The sequence below is a fragment of the Callithrix jacchus genome, chromosome 12, assembly GCF_049354715.1.
Source record: "Callithrix jacchus isolate 240 chromosome 12, calJac240_pri, whole genome shotgun sequence".
NCBI classification, from domain to species: Eukaryota; Metazoa; Chordata; class Mammalia; order Primates; family Cebidae; genus Callithrix; species Callithrix jacchus.
Genome location: NC_133513.1, coordinates 14,075,264 through 14,094,098, shown reverse-complemented (window position 1 = coordinate 14,094,098; position 18,835 = coordinate 14,075,264). Strand labels below are relative to the sequence as shown.

General features: G+C 50.5%; 1 protein-coding gene across 6 annotated transcripts in view; it reads left to right on the top strand.

The window, feature by feature from the left end:
* ABCC6 (ATP binding cassette subfamily C member 6) overlaps window positions 1–18,835 on the top strand; it is a 78,094-nt gene that overhangs the window by 44,462 nt on the left and 14,797 nt on the right. For 3 of the 6 annotated variants that reach the window (XM_002755895.6, XM_035266972.3, XM_054242601.2), the window contains exons 18-27: window positions 251–418; window positions 1,240–1,414; window positions 2,878–2,953; window positions 5,280–5,400; window positions 7,451–7,658; window positions 11,264–11,574; window positions 14,280–14,479; window positions 15,879–16,005; window positions 17,941–18,042; window positions 18,528–18,674. In XM_002755895.6, the coding sequence (XP_002755941.4) occupies window positions 251–418; window positions 1,240–1,414; window positions 2,878–2,953; window positions 5,280–5,400; window positions 7,451–7,658; window positions 11,264–11,574; window positions 14,280–14,479; window positions 15,879–16,005; window positions 17,941–18,042; window positions 18,528–18,674 (1,635 nt within the window). The remainder of the gene's footprint in view (window positions 1–250; window positions 419–1,239; window positions 1,415–2,877; window positions 2,954–5,279; window positions 5,401–7,450; window positions 7,659–11,263; window positions 11,575–14,279; window positions 14,480–15,878; window positions 16,006–17,940; window positions 18,043–18,527; window positions 18,675–18,835) is intronic. The other 3 variants (XM_009009159.5, XM_078344697.1, XM_054242600.2) reach the window with 2 other exon arrangements.

The following is an 18,835-nucleotide window of genomic DNA, read 5'->3' as shown; positions in this document are numbered from 1 at the left end:
AGTGTATTGGGAAGTGCAGGGAACTCCTCCAGGAATTATACTGGGGAGGGGAGAAGTGAGGTCGGGTAAGGATGGAGGTGATGCTCGCTTGCAAGTGAGTGCCTTTGAAGCTGGGCCAAGGCCTAGGGGACAGGCATGGCGAGCTGCACCTCACCCTGATGGGCAGATTTGCCCCAACCTGCCCTAGCCTGGCACCCCAGTTTCACCCTCTAGATGCAGACTGAGGACATTGTTCCTTTTGTGGCCCCAGGGCATGCATCTCTCTGGGGGCCAGAAGCAGCGGCTGAGCCTGGCCCGGGCTGTGTACAGAAAGGCAGCTGTGTACCTGCTGGATGACCCTCTGGCAGCCCTGGATGCCCACGTCAGCCAGCACGTCTTCAACCAGGTCATCGGGCCTGGTGGGCTACTCCAGGGAACAGTAAGTTTGGGAACATGTGTAAGAGAGCAAAGGCAGAGGAGGCCCTTAGCATCCAGTCCTAACCCAGGTTTCATCACTCCCTTCCTCTTGAGTCCAGTTTTCCTCTTTGTATGGGTCAGCTTTTGCTGTGATGATGCTACATAACAAACAACCCCTCAGATCCCATCAGCTTACAACAGCAGCTGTTTCTTGCTTATGCGTCTGTGGTTTAACTACTACAGCTCTGCCTTGAATGGTTGGCCTGGGTCAGATGGACTCCTTGTCTTCTTGTTTTGAGACACAGGCTGAGGGAGTTCCCTCTGTTTCTTTATTTGGGCATGCTGTTTTCAAGAAAGATAGCAGGAGCACAAGAAGGGGAGCTGTCCCCACTGAGTCTAGGGACAACACCCCCACCCCAACCCCCAGTTCTAGGAGGCTGGCCAAGCACATGTGTGTAACTTTTCCTTCCTTCCTTCCTTGTTCTCTCTCCTTTCTCTTTTTTCTTTTTTCTTTTTTTTTTTTTTTTTTTTTTGAGTCTTGCTCTGTCACTCAAGATGGAGTGCTGTGGTGCAATCTCAGCTCACTGCAACCTCCACCTCCCAGGTTCAAGTGATTTTCATGCCTCAGCCTCCCAAGTAGTTGGGACTACAGGTATGCGCCACCATACCTAGCTAATTTTTGTATTTTTAGTAGAGACAGGGCTTAGCCATGTCAACCAGGCTGGTCTCGAACTCCTGACCTTAGGTGATCAACCTGCCTTGGCCTCCCAAAGTGCCGGGATGACACATGTGAGCCACTGCGTCTGGCCACATGTGTGTAACTTCTACCCCTTCCCTGCCCAGACACGGATTCTCGTGACCCACACGCTCCACATCCTGCCCCAGGTTGATTGGATCGTGGTGCTGGCGGATGGGGCCATTGCAGAGATGGGTTCCTACCAGGAGCTTCTGCACAAGAAGGGGGCCCTCATGGGTCTTCTGGATCAAGCTGGACAGCCAGGAGATAGTGGAGAAGGAGGTACTAGGTGGGCTTTGCTGATTCTCCATGCCTGGCTCCTGCCACTCTTGGGGGGAAAAGGCTCAAAAGGTCCTACTGGCATGAGTGGATTGCTCTGGTCACACCCTCCCTGCAGGCCTAGGCCTGGAAGCAGATGACTCTTCACTAAGTCACCTCTCTCCAAGAAGAGCCAATAACACCGTCTACGAGCCAGGGGCTGTGCTAAGTGCTTCTGTAAAAAACATACTGTTTCATCTGATCCTCACCGTACCCCCAGAGGCATGCGAAGCTATTGCTGTCATTTTACAGATAAGCAAACTGAGGCACAGAGAGTTAAATCCCTTGCCTGAGGTCACAGATTAGAACTTGAGTGTGTCCAACTCCAGAGTCTATGCTTGCAGTTGCTATGGAGACAGCACAAGAAGGTTTTGGTGCCTAGAAAGCTACACCATGCCAGCTAGAGTTTCTAATAATCCAAAGAACACAAAGTGCACAGGATACATGACAAGGTTCTGGAAATGAAGTTACCAAGCCAAGCTCACCCACAATGACTGAAATGTAGCAACTAACCACACAGCACACAGGTTAACTCAATGAATCAACATAATGCCCCTGTGAGGCTGGTAGTAGAATCATTTCCATTTCACAGATGAGGAAACTGGGGCCCAGTAGTTAAGGAACTAGTCCCAGATTACATGGCTTCTAAGTGGTAGCACTGGGATTTGAACCCAAGCAACTTGATTCCAAAGAATGTGTTTTTTAATCACCTCAGCTCCATACTATCCTTCATGACAAAGCAGGGACTCACACCCAGGTCTCCCTCAATCTCAGGCTTTGCCTCTTCTGAGAACATCTGCTTGGCACTGCCCTACCCTGGTAAAAACCCTAGGTGTTGATTCACAATGTCACAGTCCTGAAGACTGAAGCCAAAACTTGTCTGTTGGTATCAGTCAACTTTTGCTGTGATGATGCTGTGTAACAAATAGCCCCCAAATATCAGCAGCTTATAATAGCAGTTATTTCTTGCTTACAGGCCTGTGGTTAAACTACTACAGCTGTGCCTTCATTTACTGGCCACAGCTGGGGGATAGTGGTGGGGAAGTGTCATTTCTGGGGTAGATGGTACCTGAGGGTAGTTGAGAGTTAGCCAGAAAAGAGCATTCCAGACACAAGGAACTGCTTGAGCAAGGCTGTCGGGGGAAACAGATAATTTGAGTTTGTATGGTGTTCACTGCTGTTTTCCAATATCAAGTTCATAGCAGGTGCTCAATTATCCACTGATTGAAGAAATGAATGAGTGAATGAATGTCTGAATGGTGTTTCTGGAAGAACTCAGAGTGGGGTGTTGAGAGAGGTTGCTGGAGAGGTGGCAGGAGCCAGATCAGGGGAAATGGATGGTCAGAGGAGTTAAGGCCACACGGTCAGTGGGTGTCAAAGTGAGTATCTAGACTGTGTTGTGTGACAGGACGCTCTTGACCTTGCAGAAACAGAACCTGGGACCAGCACCAAGGACCCCGGAGACTCCTCTGCAGGCAGGAGGCCTGAGCATAGACCGGAGAGGTGAGTCCACCATGGTGCCATGCTCAGAAGGGCACAGGCTGAAGCTGACATTGCTGAAGGGACCACCTGCATCTCAGGCAGTTAGGGGCAACCAAAACCATGATGGATGGAGCACCTGCTGAAGCCCCTCATGGTGCCCAACCGAGGGATAAGTCACCAAAATCGGTCCAGTTGGCCAAGATGATTAGGTCCCCATAGGGCCAGTTCGTGGGATGAACAAACGCCTTCCAGCGTGATGGACGTCTTCAAGGGGGCCGAGCCCGCTTGCTGGAGATGTCTGAATGCTGCAGTAGGGCAGGGCTGGTTCCAAAGAAAGACCCCCCTGTAGTTGTTAGCCACCATGCCAGGCCCAGTCATTTATGCTTTCACAGGTGGGCTATGCACAGGGCTTGGGTCTGTACACACAGCATCACTTGCTGCTGGCCAGAACGTGTAGGCAAGGGTCCAGGAGGAGGCCTGAGGTTCCCTCTTCACTCAGCTCCCTCCAGCTGGGACACAACTGGCTCACTGTGGGGCTGTCTGGAGAAGAAGGACCTGCTGCCTGATCTTCTCCCCTATTACTGAGCTGGGTCTTGGGAAGCAGAACCACAGGCCACTGGTACCAGGTGGCCCGAGCCTAAGTGCCTTCTATACAGGGGTGCAGGGCAGCAGGAATCCTGAGGGGCCTCAGTCCCTGGGGATCACTGGGGCTGATCCCTGTCCCAGCTAGCCACCCTGATGGCACTTCTCAGTCACGCACTGAGCAATCCCACCATTTTCACAGTGCACAAGAATCCGAAGTAAGGCCGGACACAGTGGCTCATGCCTGTAATTCCAGCACTTTGGGAGGCCAAGGCGGGTGGATCACCTGAGTTCGGGAGTTTGAGACCAGCCTGACCAACATGAAGAAACCCTATCTCTACTAAAAGTACAAAAAATTAGCTGGGTGTGATGGTGTGCGCCTGTAATCACAGCTACTCAGAGACTGAGGCAGGAGAATCGCTGGAACCCGGGTGGCAGAGGTTGCAGTGAGCTGAGATCATGCCATTGCACTCCAGCCTGGGCAACAAGAGCAAAACTCTGTCTCAAAAAAGAAAAGAAAAAAAAAAGAATCTGAAATAAGATCAGATGGATAGGTAGTCATGTTCAAAGAAAACCCTTTGACAAATTAAGGCTGGGCGCAGTGGCACACACCTGTAATATCAGCACTTTGGGAGGCCAAAGTGCATGGATCACCTGAGGTCAGGAGTTCGAGACCAGCCTGGCCAACATGGCAAAACACTCTCTACTAAAAATACAGAAATTAGCTGGGCCTGGTGGTTCACACCTGTCGTCCCAGCCACTCGGGAGGCTGAGTCCTGAGAATGGCTTGAACCCAGGAGGTGGAGGTTGAAGTGAGCAGAGATCATGCCACTGCAATCTGACCTGAGCAACAGAGTAGTACTCCATTTCAAAAAGAAAAAAATTAACCTCTGTCAAATTTAATGTGTCTAAGGTTTGTTTTGTTTTGTTTTTGAAACAATCTCTCTCTCTACCTTAGGCTGGAGTGAGTTACAGTTCACTAAGAACGGGAAAACCTTTAGGCCAAACTTAAAATATGTAAGGAGGCAGCTTTAGGCTAAACTTAACTTAATAGTAGATAGATAGACAAGTATATGTAGATATACAGATACGTAGATGGATATGGATAAATGGATGGATGGATGGATGGATGGATGAATAGATATCACCCCTATGTTTACAGCTGATGAAACTGAGGCACAGAGGTTAAAGCTCACTCATCCACAGATAAGACATTCAAAAGGTCTTTTGCATCTGAATTGTGCATAATTGATATTCTGCTAGTTGGACTAACAAATCTGATGGTAAACAGTAGGGGCAAAACAATTGCACTAAAGCTTAAACCAAAATGAAAGTTTTGAAAACATGCTGGGCGAGGCAGCTCATGCCTATAATCCCAGCACTTTGGGAGGCTGAGGTGGGCGGGTTGCTTGAGCTCAGGAATTTAAGACCAACCTGGGCAACATAGCAAGACCCTGTCTCAAAATAGAAACAAATAAGAAAGTTCTGAGAACAGAGTTCCAGTGGTGGACAAATTAAGCTCATCCTGTGAATGGCATCAGAAGAATGGGCTTGCTTGACTCTGGGGTAATAGATGGCATTTAGCTGGGTACCATACACAGAGAAGGGAAGTGTGGTAGATACCTGGTCAGTATTCTGTTAGTTGAATGAATGAATGAAGAGTGTGCCCTGAGCTCAGTGGCTGTCAGTGGGCCTTAGGGTTGGGCACATACACCCCACCTTTGGTAGAGACACTGACTTCCTCTTCATTTCCTCTGAATGACAGGTCCATCAAGTCAGTCCCTAAGAATGACCACACCACTTCAGAAGCCCAGACGGGGGTTCCTCTAGATGACCCTGACAGGGCAGCATGGCCAACAGGAAAGGACAGTGTGCAGTATGGCAGGGTAAGCACCAGCTTGGCCCACCCCTCCCCAGCCGCTGCTGCTGCCCCCAGGGCCCAAGACCTCCCACCAGATGTAGCAGTTGGAAGTGGGGGGGCAGTGGTGATACTCACCTTTGAGCGCCTACTGTATGCCAGCAGCATTCTAGACCTTCATTTTCTTAATCCTCATAACCACTCTAAAAAATAGATATGATAGCTCTATTTTAGACATAAAGAACTCTTAAAATTCATTTTATTTTTGCGAGGATGGCTCGCTCACTCACCCAGGCTGGACTGCAGTGATGTAATCAGCTCACTGCAGCCTTGACCTCCTGGACTCAAACAATCCTTCTACCTCAGTCTCTCAAGTAGCTGGGACTACAGGCGCGTGCCATCATGCCCAGCTAATTTTTATACCTTTAGTAGAAATGGGGTTTTGCCAAGTTGCCCAGGTTGGTCTTGAACTTCTGGGCTTCAGTGATCCTCCTGCCTCTGCCTCCTATAGTGCTGGGATACAGGCATGAGCCACTGTGCCCAGCCAAGAAACTGAAGTCCTAAAGAGTTGAGAGACTAGTCTGTGTTCTCATAGCCAGCCTGGAATTCAACCTGGGACCCAATCTAGGCCAGTCTGTCTGAAGCTTGTACTGTTTCTCCTCGTCTATACGGCTACATACCTCTACCCACCTACCTTTCCATTCCATCATCCACCTCAATGCTCATCAACCAACCCACCCACCCATCCATCCCACCCATCTATCCATCCCACCCACTCACCTGTCCATCCCACCCACTCACCTATCCATCCCACCCATCATCTATCCATCTTACCCACTCAACCATCCATCCCACCCACTCATCTATCCATCCCACTCACCTACCCATCCATCCCACCCACCATCTATCCATCCAACCCACTCACCTATCCATCTCACCCACCATCCATCCCGCCCACTCATCTATCCATCCCGCCCACCCTCCATCCCGCCCACTCACCTATCCATCCCACCCACCCACCTGTCCATCCCGCCCACCATCTATCCATCCCACCCACTCACCTGTCCATCCCACCCACTCACCTATTCATCCCACCCACTCATCTGTCCATTCCACCCACTCACCTGTCCATCCCATCCACTCACCTGTCCATCCCACCCACTCACCTATTCATCCCACCCACTCATCTATCCATCCCACCCACCCATCTATCCATCCCACCCACCATCTATCCATCCCACCCACTCCTTTATCCATCCCAACAATACATACCAGCCATTCCCTCACCTATGCATCTGTCTGTTCAGCTGTTCATCTATTCATTGATCGTTCCATCCATTCATTCACTTATTCATCCACACACCTACCTACCCACCCACTCATTTATTCACCCACCCCCTCATTCATCCAGAAAACGTGTGCACAATACCCACTATGTGCCAAGCTAAGTCTGGTGGAGATTAGATGCTAGTGAGGATAGACAGACAGCAAATAATTAGGCTAATAAACTATATCTGATAACAATAAGTGCTGCAAAGAAACCAAGAATGGGCGCGTAGCTACGCCTGTAATCCCAGCACTTGGGGAGGCTGAGGTGGGCTGATCACGAGGTCAGCAGTTTGAGACCAGACTGGCCAAGATAGTGAAACCCCATCTCTACTAAAACTACAAGAAAAATTAACCAGGCGTGTTGGTGGGCACCTGTCATCCCAGCTACTTGGGAGGCAGAAGAATCGCTTGAAACTGGGAGGCGGAGGTTGCAGTGAGCTGAGATCGTGCCACTGCACTCCACCCTGGTGACAGAGCAAGACTCTGTCTCAAAAAGTAAAAAGAAAAGGAAAAAAATATGAATACTAGCTCATTGGGGATTGTGTAGGAGATGCGGGTTGTAAGGCTAGCTGGGTCCTGTGGGGGAGATGGAGCTCCTGGTGGGAGGCACGGAGGAAGAACCCATGAGGTCTGCCTGGTGGTTCCCTCTGCCCATTGGCGTGTTTTCTGTGAGACTCGCCTGGCCTTGCCTCAACTCACCCCTCCCCCTGGGGGCTCTCTCTGCCTCCCTTTCCTCCTGTGTGCTACAGGTGAGGGCTGCAGTGCACTTGGACTACCTGCGGGCCGTGGGCACCCCCCTCTGCCTCTATGCACTTTTCCTCTTCCTCTGCCAGCAAGTGGCCTCCTTCTGCCGGGGCTACTGGCTGAGCCTGTGGGCGGATGACCCCACGGTTGGTGGGCAGCAGACGCAGGCAGCCCTGCGTGGTGGGATCTTCGGGCTCCTCGGCTGTCTCCAAGGTACGCCTCACCTGCTCTCCTCATCCCCTCCTCCAGCTCCACCGAGGGCTGCTCAGGGCTCCTTTGCCCCACCCCTCCCTGAGTCCCCTCTGGAACAACTGTGCAAAATGTCCGGGGTCCAAGCAAAGATCTGTGTCCTTAAGATGATGCTGGAGGGAACGGGGAGGACAGGGCACATCCCTCCTTTTCTTGAACCTTCAGAACCTCCCCCAGTCCCTTCCCGCTAGCAGAAGGCAGCTCCAGGGCCTGCCTGCTGGTGGCTTTCAGTGCCTGTCCCCAAACCTTTAGACCCTCCCTAACAGATGCATCGCTGCTATCACTCTATCTTCTCCTTGTCAAAAATGGAAATACTTACTGAAATACTTGTAGACTGACATGCAGTTCCAGGAAATAAGGCAGCCAGCTACCTTGTGCAGTCTGCCCAGTTTCTCCCAGTGGAGATCTTTTGCAAAATGATAGTAAAGTATCACACAAGGCCGGGCGTGGTGGCTCTACACCTGTAATCCCAGCACTTTGGGAGGCGAAGGCAGGCAGATCACAAGATCGGGAGTTCGAGAGCATCCTGGCCAACATGGTGAAACCGTGTTTCTACTAAAAGCAAAAACCAGCTGGGCGTGGTGGTAGACACCTGTAATCCCAGCTCCCAGCTACTCGGGAAGCTGAGGCAAGAGAATTGCTTGAAACCAGGAGACAGAGGTTGCAGTGAGCCAAGATTGTGCCACTGTTCCCCAGCCTGGACACAGAGCAAGACTCCATCTCAAAAAAACAACAAAAAAGTATCACACATAAAGGATACTGAAACTCATCAATCCATGGGTCTCATTCATTCATTCATTCATTCATTAACAGTCTCATTCTGTCACGCAGGCTGGAGTACAGTGGCATGATCTCTTCTCACTGTAACCTCTGCCACCCAGGTTCAAGCAATTTTCCTTCCTCAGCTTCCTGAGTAGCTGGGAGCTGGGATTATACGTGTGCACCACCATGCCTGGTTAACTTTTGCATTTTTAGTAGAGACGGGGTTTCACCATGTTGGCCAGGCTGGTCTCAAACTCATGACCTCAAATGATCTGCCTGCCTTAGCCTCTCAAAGTGCTGGGATTACAGGCATGAGTCCCCACACTCAGCCTCATGGATCTCATTCTGATTTCCCCAGTTTTACTGGCACATGGGTGTGTGCATGTTTGCCTCTGTGCAGTTGTATCTGGTTTGGGCTCTTGCCCAAATGTGGTTGACATTTGAGATACTTAACAACCCCCTCACCACCAGGTGCTCTCGTGTTGCCCTTTTGCAACCACACCCACATTCCTCCTGCCTCCCCCACCCCATCCCTAACACCTGGTTCTTCTCCTGTTAATATGTGGCCCGGCTGAAGGGAGTCATGGGAGTGCACATGTGAGTTTGGCTTATTTATTCACACACACACACACAGTGTCTGGCTTTGTCACCCAGGCTGGAGTGCAGTGGTGCAAACTTGGCTCGCTGCAACCTCCACCTCCTGGGCTCAAGTGATCCTCCTACTTGAGCCTCCCGAGTAGCTGGGACTACATGTACATCCCACCATGTCCAGCTACTTTTTTTTCATAGAGACAGGATTTGGCATGATGCTCAGGGTGGTCTCAAACTCCTGGGCTCAGGCAGTCCTCTGCCTCAGCCTCCCAAAGTGTTGGGATTACAGGCATGAGCCACCATGCCCAGCCTGGTTCATCTTTAAAGGACAGTTGCCTCACTTCCATGTTGATTTCTCCTCATTCACTGGGTGACCTTGGCCACATCACCAAAATGCTCTGAGCCTGTACCCTCCTCTACAAAAAGGGGGCGCCAGACCTGAACTTGAGGACTCTTCTAGTCCTAAGAACCTGGAGGCCTGCCCACCACAACTGCATGTACAGTGGAATACTCAAGACGAATGGCTGCTGAACCAAGAGGAAATGAGGGATTGTCAGTCTGCTGAGCCCTGGAATTAACCCAGATCCTCATGTGGGTGGCAAGTGGCCCTATCAGAATCCTTCCACTGCCATCCCTCATTTGATAGCTAAGGGCAAGACTTACTCTCCCTTAAAGATGGAAAGACTGGAGCCGAGAGAAAAAAATTGGTTATGACTCTTTTGAATACAAAGAATAAAAAAATTCAGCTCCAGCCCAGGCACAGTGGCTCATGTCTGTAATCCCAGCACTTTGGGAGACCGAGGTAGGCAGATCACTTGAGGTCTGGAATTTGAGACCAACCTGGCCAACATGGAGAAACCCCATCTCTACTAAAAATACAAAAATGAGTAGGGCATGGTGGCAGTGCCTGTAATCCCAGCTACTTGGGAGGCTGAGGCAGGAGAATTGCTTGAACCTGGGAGGTGGAGGTTGCAGTGAGCTGAGATTGCACCACCGCACTGTGGCCTGGGCAACAGAACAAGAGACCATCTCAAAAAAAAAAAAAAAAAAATCAGCTCCAATTCAAAGTGATTTAAGCAACAAGAGATTTGATTGGCCCATAGAGTGAGTATGCATAGGGTTCTAGCTTCAGGTATAGCTGGATATAGGTGTCCAAACAAGAAATCACTTCATTTCCCTCCCCTGTGATAGCTTCCTGTCCAGCTCAGCTGCTCCCTCTGGTGGCAAGAGGATATTCCACAGCTCCAGCTTGGCCACCTCTACCAACCAAGTACCAGCAAAGTCTCAGGTCTCCCTGTCATCGGCTGGACTTGGGTTATGTGCTCATCTCTGAACCGACTTCAGTGGTTTGGATTAGCCATGGGTGAAATTTGCTCCGCTCCAGAGGAGAAGTTAGCCCCACCCCAAGCATACAGATTAGCATTGGGATGAAGGATGTACCTTTTTTCTCCTAGGGGTACTGCAAAACCAATTGCCACAAACTTGGGAGCCCGACATAGCTGAAATTTGTTCTGTTGCAGTTCTGAGGCCCGAAGTCTAAAATCAAGGTGTCAGCTGGGTTAACTCCTTATGGAGGTTCTGAGGGAGAGCCCCCCACCCCAGGCTTCTCTCCTGGTGTCCGGTGGTCCCCGGAAGTCCCCGACATTCCTTGGCTTGTAGATGTGTCCTCTAATCTGTGCCGCCATCTTCACATCTCCTGCTCTGTGTCTCTCAGTATCCTCTAGTAGTCTTATACAAATGGCAGTCATTGAATTTAGGACCCATCCCAAATGAATTTTGGGGGATACTCTTCAACCCGTTACATCAAGAAACAAGCAGAGTCTGGGTGCAGTGGTTCATGCCGTCATCTCAGGCCAAGGCAGGCAGATTACTTGATCCCAGGAGTTCGAGACCAGCCTGGACACATAACAAGATCCCATCTCTACAAAAAATACCCCAAATTAGCCAGTGTGAGGGTATATACCTGTGGTCCCAGCTACTCAGAGGCTGAGGCAGGAGAATAAATTGAGTCCAGGAGGTCAAGGCTGCAGTGAGCCATGATCATGCTACTGTACTTTAACATGGTGGCGGAGTGAGATCCTGTCAAAAAATACCTAATAGGGCGGTTAAACCATAAGATGTCCACCATGAGGTAGTGGGGGAGACCCTGCAAGGCCCCACCGGGACGCTCCTGAGGGTCTGCAGCCTTCGTGCTCTTACCTCCTCTCCCGCCCCAGCCATCGGGCTGTTTGCCTCCATGGCCGCGGTGCTCCTAGGTGGGGTTCGGGCATCCAAGTTGCTCTTCCAGAGGCTTCTGTGGGATGTGGTGCGATCTCCCATCAGCTTCTTTGAGAGGACGCCCATCGGCAACCTTCTGAACCGCTTCTCCAAGGAGACAGACACGGTGGACGTGGACATCCCAGACAAACTCCGGTCCCTGCTGATGTACGCCTTTGGACTCTTCGAGGTCAGCCTGGTGGTGGCAGTGACTACTCCGCTGGCCATTGTGGCCATCCTGCCATTGTTTCTCCTCTACGCTGGGTTTCAGGTATGGAGAAGTCAGGGAGGCTTCTGGGACTGCCTGATGTCAACTCAGCCAGTCCCCTGTCTCTGGGGAAGGCTGCATATATGAGGTTTCCCCGAGCTGGGCATCTAGGGGCTGCTCCTAGAACTCCCAGGGACAGAGACACTACAGTCTTTCTGATGTCTCCACTAGTCTCTGTCTCTCAAAGTTCTTTTTTTTCGAGACAGAGTCCTGCTCTTTGCCCAGACTGAAGTGCAGAGGTGATCATAGCTCACTGCAGCCTTCAACTCTTGGGCTTAAGTGATCCTCCTACCTCAGCCTCTCCAGTAGGTGGGACTACAGACACATGCCACCATGCCTGGATAATTTTTAAATTTATTTTTGTAGAGACAGGTGTCACACTATGTTGCCCAGGCTGGTCTCAAATTCCCAGCCTCAAGTGATCCTCCCACCTTGGCCTCCCAAAATTCTGGGATTACAGGCATGAGCCACTGTACCTCATGGCACAGTTAAATACTAAGGGCCAGACCTCTTCATGTGTAATGTTTTTATCCTGCTGCCATTGCCTCCTCTCCAATTATCTGGAGGCCAAGAAGGCATTGCAGTGTCTCAAAGGCTATTAAGCTAGATTGTTCAGTTGCTGGGACCAGAGACCAACTAAAATTAGCTTAACCAAAAGAACAGGATTTAATGGTTTACCTTCCTAGGGTGCATGGGCCCAGCTGTCATCAGGACAGTGACTCTCTCTGTATCTTCACTCAGTGCTTCTCAAAGTGTAGGCCCCAGGATCAGCAGTTGTATCACCTGGGGACTAGTTAGCAATGTACGTTCTTAGGCCCCAGCCCAGGCCTACTGACTCAGATACTCTGTGGGTTGGCCTGTTAATCTAGGTTTCAATTAACCCTCCAAGTAATTCTGATGGACGTGAATATTTAGGAGCCACTGGCTTACCCCTGTTAGGTCTAGTTTTGCACATGCTCTCTTTCCAAGGCAGGTCTGATGGCCACTAGCCATCATATCATTTCACTTTAGCAATTTAACATGTGAAAAAATTTCTCCAGCTCAGTAGTCATATATTAATCCCAGGGAACGTTCTGATTGGGCCTTTGTGGATCGTGTGTCCATCTCTGAACTCATCACAGTAACTGAATAAATAGACTCTGATAGGCTAGGTTGTGTCATGTGACCACTTCTCTGATTAGGTCTCATACTGACAGTACCCAACCCAAGCCCTTCCCACAGGAAACCAGAAGTAGAATAGAAGAAAACATGGTAGGCAGATAAAACCATGGTTAGGGCCAGGGGTGGTAGCTCACACCTGTAGAACGAGCATTTTGGGGCCAGGCACAGTGGCTTGTGCCTGTAATTTCAGCACTTTGGGAGGCTGAGGTGAGTGTAACATAATGTCAGGAGTTCAAGACCAGCCTGACCAACATGGTGAAACCCCACATCTACTAAAAATGCAAAACCAGCTGGGCGTGGTGGTGCATACCTATAATCCCAGCCAGTTGGGAGGCTGAGGCAGGACAATTGGTTGAACCCATGAGGTGGAGGTTGCAGTGAGCTGAGATCGCACCACTGCACTAGCCTGTGTGACAGAGTGAGACTCCATTTCAAAAAAAAAAAAAAAAAAAAAGCACTCTGGGAGGCTGAGGTGGGCAGAGCATTTGAGACCAGCTTGGCTAACGTGAAAACCCGTCTCTACTAAAAATACAAAATTAGCTGGCGTAGTGGCACATGGCCATAATTCCAGCTTCTTGGGAGGCTGAGGAGGGAGGATTGCTTGATCTTGGGAGGCAGAGGTTGCAGTGAGCTGGGATTGTGCCACTGCACTCCAGCCTGGGCAACAGAGTGAGACTGAATCTCAAAAGACAAAAAACAAAAACCCATGGCTGCCACTGTCCCCCACAACTGTCCTAGGCCTTCTCTAAGTCCACTCGACTCCGATGATGGGCTGTTTCTCTGTCTCAAGCTTTGGAGTCAAGCAGAAATGGGTTTGAATCCAGACTCTGCCACTTAATGTGGAGCTCAGGACAGCTGTGGAATCCCCGGAGCCTCGGATGTTCTCACCATTAACTGATGAATGACAGGAATGCCACTCTGCAATGAATGAGACACTGTCAAAAGCCTGGCACACACAGCTTGGGTGTTCAGCAAATTCAATTCCTCTCTGTCTGCCGGCTGCACCCAACCTGCAGCTGCAAACCAGATAACACAGATTTTCTGTGCATCCCCTGGCATGTAACCCTTGGGTTACCTGAATGAAACTGACTTGGCCAACTCTTCATTTCCCCTTATAGTTTTGTTCTCCCAGTGACCAGCCCTATATGAAGTAGTTGACCTCAGTGCTGGGAAGTGAAACCCTTAAACTAAACTGTGGTTTATCAACCCTGGCTGTTCACTAGAATCATCTGGAAGGCTATTTAAACAGCACTAAAGTCAAGGTGACATTGGCAGAGATTCTGATTCAGTCATTCTGGGGTGGGGCATTAGAGGTTTGTGAAGATCCCCAGGTAATTTTCAAGAAAAACCATAGAACTCTGATTCTGTTTAAAAAAAAAAAAAAAAAAAAAAAAAACAGAGAGGGCAAGCAATTAGCCCAAGGTCACACAGCGAGGTGGTAACAGAGCCTGGTCTGGAACCCTGTACTTGGGGCTGTCTCTGCTTCTGCAAACTACCTCTCTATGTCTGTAGCTTCTCCTCTCCCCTCTCGCATCCTTCCTTCTCAGAGCCTGTATGTGGTTAGCTCATGCCAGCTGAGACGCTTGGAATCAGCCAGCTACTCATCTGTCTGCTCCCACATGGCTGAGACATTCCAGGGCAGCACAGTGGTCCGGGCGTTCCGAACCCAGGGCCCCTTCGTGGCTCAGAACAATGCTCGCGTGGATGAAAGCCAGAGGATCAGTTTTCCGCGACTAGTAGCTGACAGGTAGGAAGAGCCAGGGCAGAGAAGATCTTGTAATTCATCCATATCCTTGGACGGTGAGACCTGAGGTCATACTGTTTGGCTAGAGAGGTCACCCGGAGAGTTGGGGACATGGTCAAGGCTAGATCCTACAGGCAGTCTCTTGGTTCTGACTGTGGGCAGATGGACCATGACTAAGAGGCTCCCAACAGCAGGTGAGCAGGAGGTACAGGAAGAAGCTTCTGTTGCCAGGCAACTGGATCAGCCACTTTTGCCTTGGTGATAAAGCAGCCATACGAGCATCCTCAGCTATCTTTAGATACTAAGCAAGAACAACAACACAAGTTTAAGAACAGATAAACACAGGTTCAAATCCCAGCTCTGCCACTAACAGCTGGTTGATTTCAGGCAAGTTATATAACCTCTCTGAGCCTCATTTGTCAGACAGGGATCATGCTCATGGAGTGGATGTGAGGATTAAATACACTCATAGATAAGACTTAACATGCTTACTGTATGCTTGGCACTGTTCTGAGCAACCTATGTGGATTAATGTATTTAATTCTGCCAACAACTTCACCACGCAGAAACTGTTTTATGCATGATAAACCCTAGGCACAGAGAGGTTTGGAAACTTGTCCAAGGTCACACAGCTAATGCCGAAGAGTCGGGATTTGAATCCAGGCAGTCTGGTACCAGAGTGTGGAGAGGGTTAAGTACACACGAGGTACTCAATACATGTCAAGTCCTTTTCCCTTTCTACTAAGGTCCCCAGCCAGCTGGGGCTGTGTCATAGTCCATCTTCACACTGCTATAAAGAAACCTGAAACTTGGTGATTTATAAAGAAAGGAAGGTTTAATTTACAGTTCCACATGGCTGGGGAGGCCTCAGGAAATTTACAGTCATGGTAGAAGAGGAAGCAAGGCATGTCTTACATGGCGGCAGGCAAGAGAAAGCACAGAGGGGAACTGCCGTACCCTTTTAAATAACCAGATCTCATGAGAACTCACTCACCATCAGGAGAACAACCTGGGGAAAACTGCCCCCATGATGCAATCACCTTCCACCAGGTCCCTCCCTCCACATGTGGGGATTACAATTTGAGATGAGATTTGGGTGGGGATACAGGCCAGGGGAATGGCGGGTGGACATGGGTTGGCAAATTCCAGGGACAGAAAAGCAGTCACATAGGGAAGCTCTGTGACGCACCAAGAGTATCCCATACCCGGAGCTGAACTCAGTCAAGACAGGACAGTGACATCTTCCTCTACTTCCTGAGCCAGGATGGGGCCTTGCATGTGGTGGCCATTGCTGGGAGCCCTGTGGGTACAAAGCTGGCGTGGTGACCAGTCCTTGTGCCCAGAGAAGCATCTCCCTGCAGATGAGAGTTCCCACTCACCCCACTGTTGTCTCTCATTGCAGGTGGCTTGCGGCCAATGTGGAGCTCCTGGGGAATGGCCTGGTGTTCGCGGCTGCCACGTGTGCTGTGCTGAGCAAAGCCCACCTCAGTGCCGGCCTCGTGGGCTTCTCTGTTTCTGCTGCCCTCCAGGTACTCCCCGCACCCCCAAACTGGGCTTAGGGGACAGACAGAGGCAGAGACCGTCAGACCCCTGCCAGTGGGACCTTCAAAGACCCCAAGTCCAAACCACTAAGGGGTCTGGAGTCCCTCCGCCAAGGAGGGACACACAGCTCCACAAAAGCCAGACACAGCCAAGGTGACCTTGCAACCTTGGGCAAGAGTCTTTCATTGTGGAGCCTCAGGGCGCTCCTTGAAAAAATAGGCCAGTAATCCCACCATTTCTATGTTATAAAGACTAGTTAAGATGGAGAATATCCTGTGGAGGACATTTCTAGTGCATTGTTAACTTTTTTTTTTTAAGAGAGAGTCTCTGTCACTCAGGCAGTGGTGCAGTCTCGGCTCACTGCAACCTCTGCCTCCTGGGTTCAAGCAATTCTCATGCCTCAGCCTCCCAAGTTGCTGGGGTTACAGGCATAAGCCACTATGCTTGGCTGTTTTTTAGTATTTCTAGTCAAGATGGGTTTCATTATGTTGGCCAGGCTAGTCTCCAACTTCTATGCTCAAGTGATCCACCCACCTCTGCCTCTCAAAGTGCTGGGATTACAGGCATGAGCCACCGTGCCCAGCCACGTTTTAACTATTAACAAGAGAGTGTAATGTCAGTTCGTGACATCTATGAAGAAAACGTGTATATACACATGTAAGCATTTGTAATGGAGGTGGCACTATTCTAAGAGCTTTATACAGTTTTGTTCATTTTAGTTTGTTGTTTGAGACAGGATCCCATTTTGTTACCCAGGCTTGAGTGCAGTGGTGTGATCCTGGCTCACTGCAGTCTCCATCTTCAGGCTCAAGGGATTCTCCCACCTCACTTTGCTAGTTAGCTGGGACTGCAGGCGTGCACCACCATGCCTAATTTTTTTTTTTAGAAATAGTTTTACCGTGTTGCTGAGCCTGGTCTCAAACTCTAGGTTCAATGGTCTGCCTGCCTCAGCCTCCCAAAATGCTAAGATTATAGGTGTGAGCCACCATGCCCTGCTCTTTTGGTTTGAGACAAGGTCGCACCCTGTCACCCAGGCTGGAGTGCGGTGACGTGATCACAGCTTGCTGCAGCCTCCAACTCCTGGGGTCAATCTTCCCATCTTGGCCTTCCAAAAAGCTGGCATTATAGGCATGAGCCACAGTGGACAAGAGCTATATAAATCTTAACTCACTTAATCCTGCCCACAACCCCACCAGAGGTACTGTCATTGTCCTCATTTTATAGTCCAGGCTGCTAAGCTCAAGGATGAAGTAAGAGGCTGGAGCATGTTGGGTGGCGGGTGGGGGGTATTTTCCTACTACATCCAGAAAGGCCTCTCTGAGGAGGCGACTTAGGAGAAAGTGAGGTAACAGCAGGAGAAAAAGCCCTGGGAGTTGAAGGTTCATCTCTGGTGTGTGAGAGGAACAGCAGGAAAGTGGGTGTGGCTGGAGAGGGTAGGCAAAGGCAGGGGTGTTGGGAGACTAGATTGGGGATGAGATGGCAGGGCTAGAGCTGGTAATGGCTCATAGGAAAAAGCTTGGAGCAGTTTCAAGTGTCATGGGAAATCAGTGGCCACCTGGTCACTGTGGGGAAGCTGTCAGAATGGAATCAGTGACCCTGGATCCTGCTGGCTGTCCTTGGGAGGGCCACACACCCTCTCTGATCCTGTCTTCCCACCTGCATCAAGGCAGTTTGTACAGGCTGATGTCTGAGAGCTGCTTTTTGCTCTGCATGCTCTGGTTCTACTGAAGGAAGGGGAGCGACCTGTTGGTTGCATCCAAATCCCAATTCCCTGGGTCCAGGTCCTCAGACTGCCCCATTCCTGCCTCCCCTCTTTGCTCCCCTGAGTCTGGCCTCCCAGCAAAAGCTGGGAAACCAGGGGGGCTGATGCAAGTCCTCAAGTGGCCTTGCCAAACCCAGCCTGAGATGCCTTCTTGCACCAGGTGACCCAGACACTGCAGTGGGTTGTTCGCAACTGGACAGACCTAGAGAACAGCATCGTGTCAGTGGAGCGGATGCAGGACTATGCCTGGACACCCAAGGAGGTGATGGGTGGGAGGTGGGGAGGGGGTCCCAGCAGGAACATATCGGGGGACAGTGGGTCCCTGTTGACATCTGCTGCAGGCTTTGGAGCTTGCACCCTCTTCTCCCCTGACTCAACCCGACCACTATGGGTCAGAGTCACAGACAGGGTATCAGCAATGGTTAGGAACATAATGTTTGGAGCCAGGCCAAATCTTGGTTCCTTTGCTTCTGAGCTTGAGGAAAGCTGACCACCTATGGGAGTGGCAGGGGACCATGAGGAACAGCACTGCAATAGCAGTGTAGCTGCAACATGATAGTAACATAACGGCAACAGCAACATGATAGTAACACATCCCATGCCCGCTCTTGAATTCCCATAACCCTGTAAAACAGGAATAAATATGTCAATTTTGCAGAAGAGAAAACTGAAGCTGAAAGAGGTGGGCCATCTTGTGTGAAGTCTTAGAGGAAGGCTCCTCTGACTCAGTGTTCCCCCCTGCTCCAGGCTCCCTGGAGGCTGCCCACGTGTTCAGCTCAGCCCCCCTGGCCTCATGGAGGGCAGATCGAGTTCCGGGACTTTGGGCTAAGATACCGACCTGAGCTCCCACTGGCTGTGCAGGGCGTGTCCTTCAAGGTCCACGCAGGAGAGAAGGTGAGTGGTTGTCTCACAATGTCCTCTTCATGGAGTTCAGGCCAAAGGACGCCAGGGGCCAGGCCCTAAACCCAGGGCACCAGCTGACTCCTCAGTGTCCCCACCTCAGGTCTCCTAGCTTTCAGACCTTTTACTCCCTACACAGAAGACCTCACCTTCTC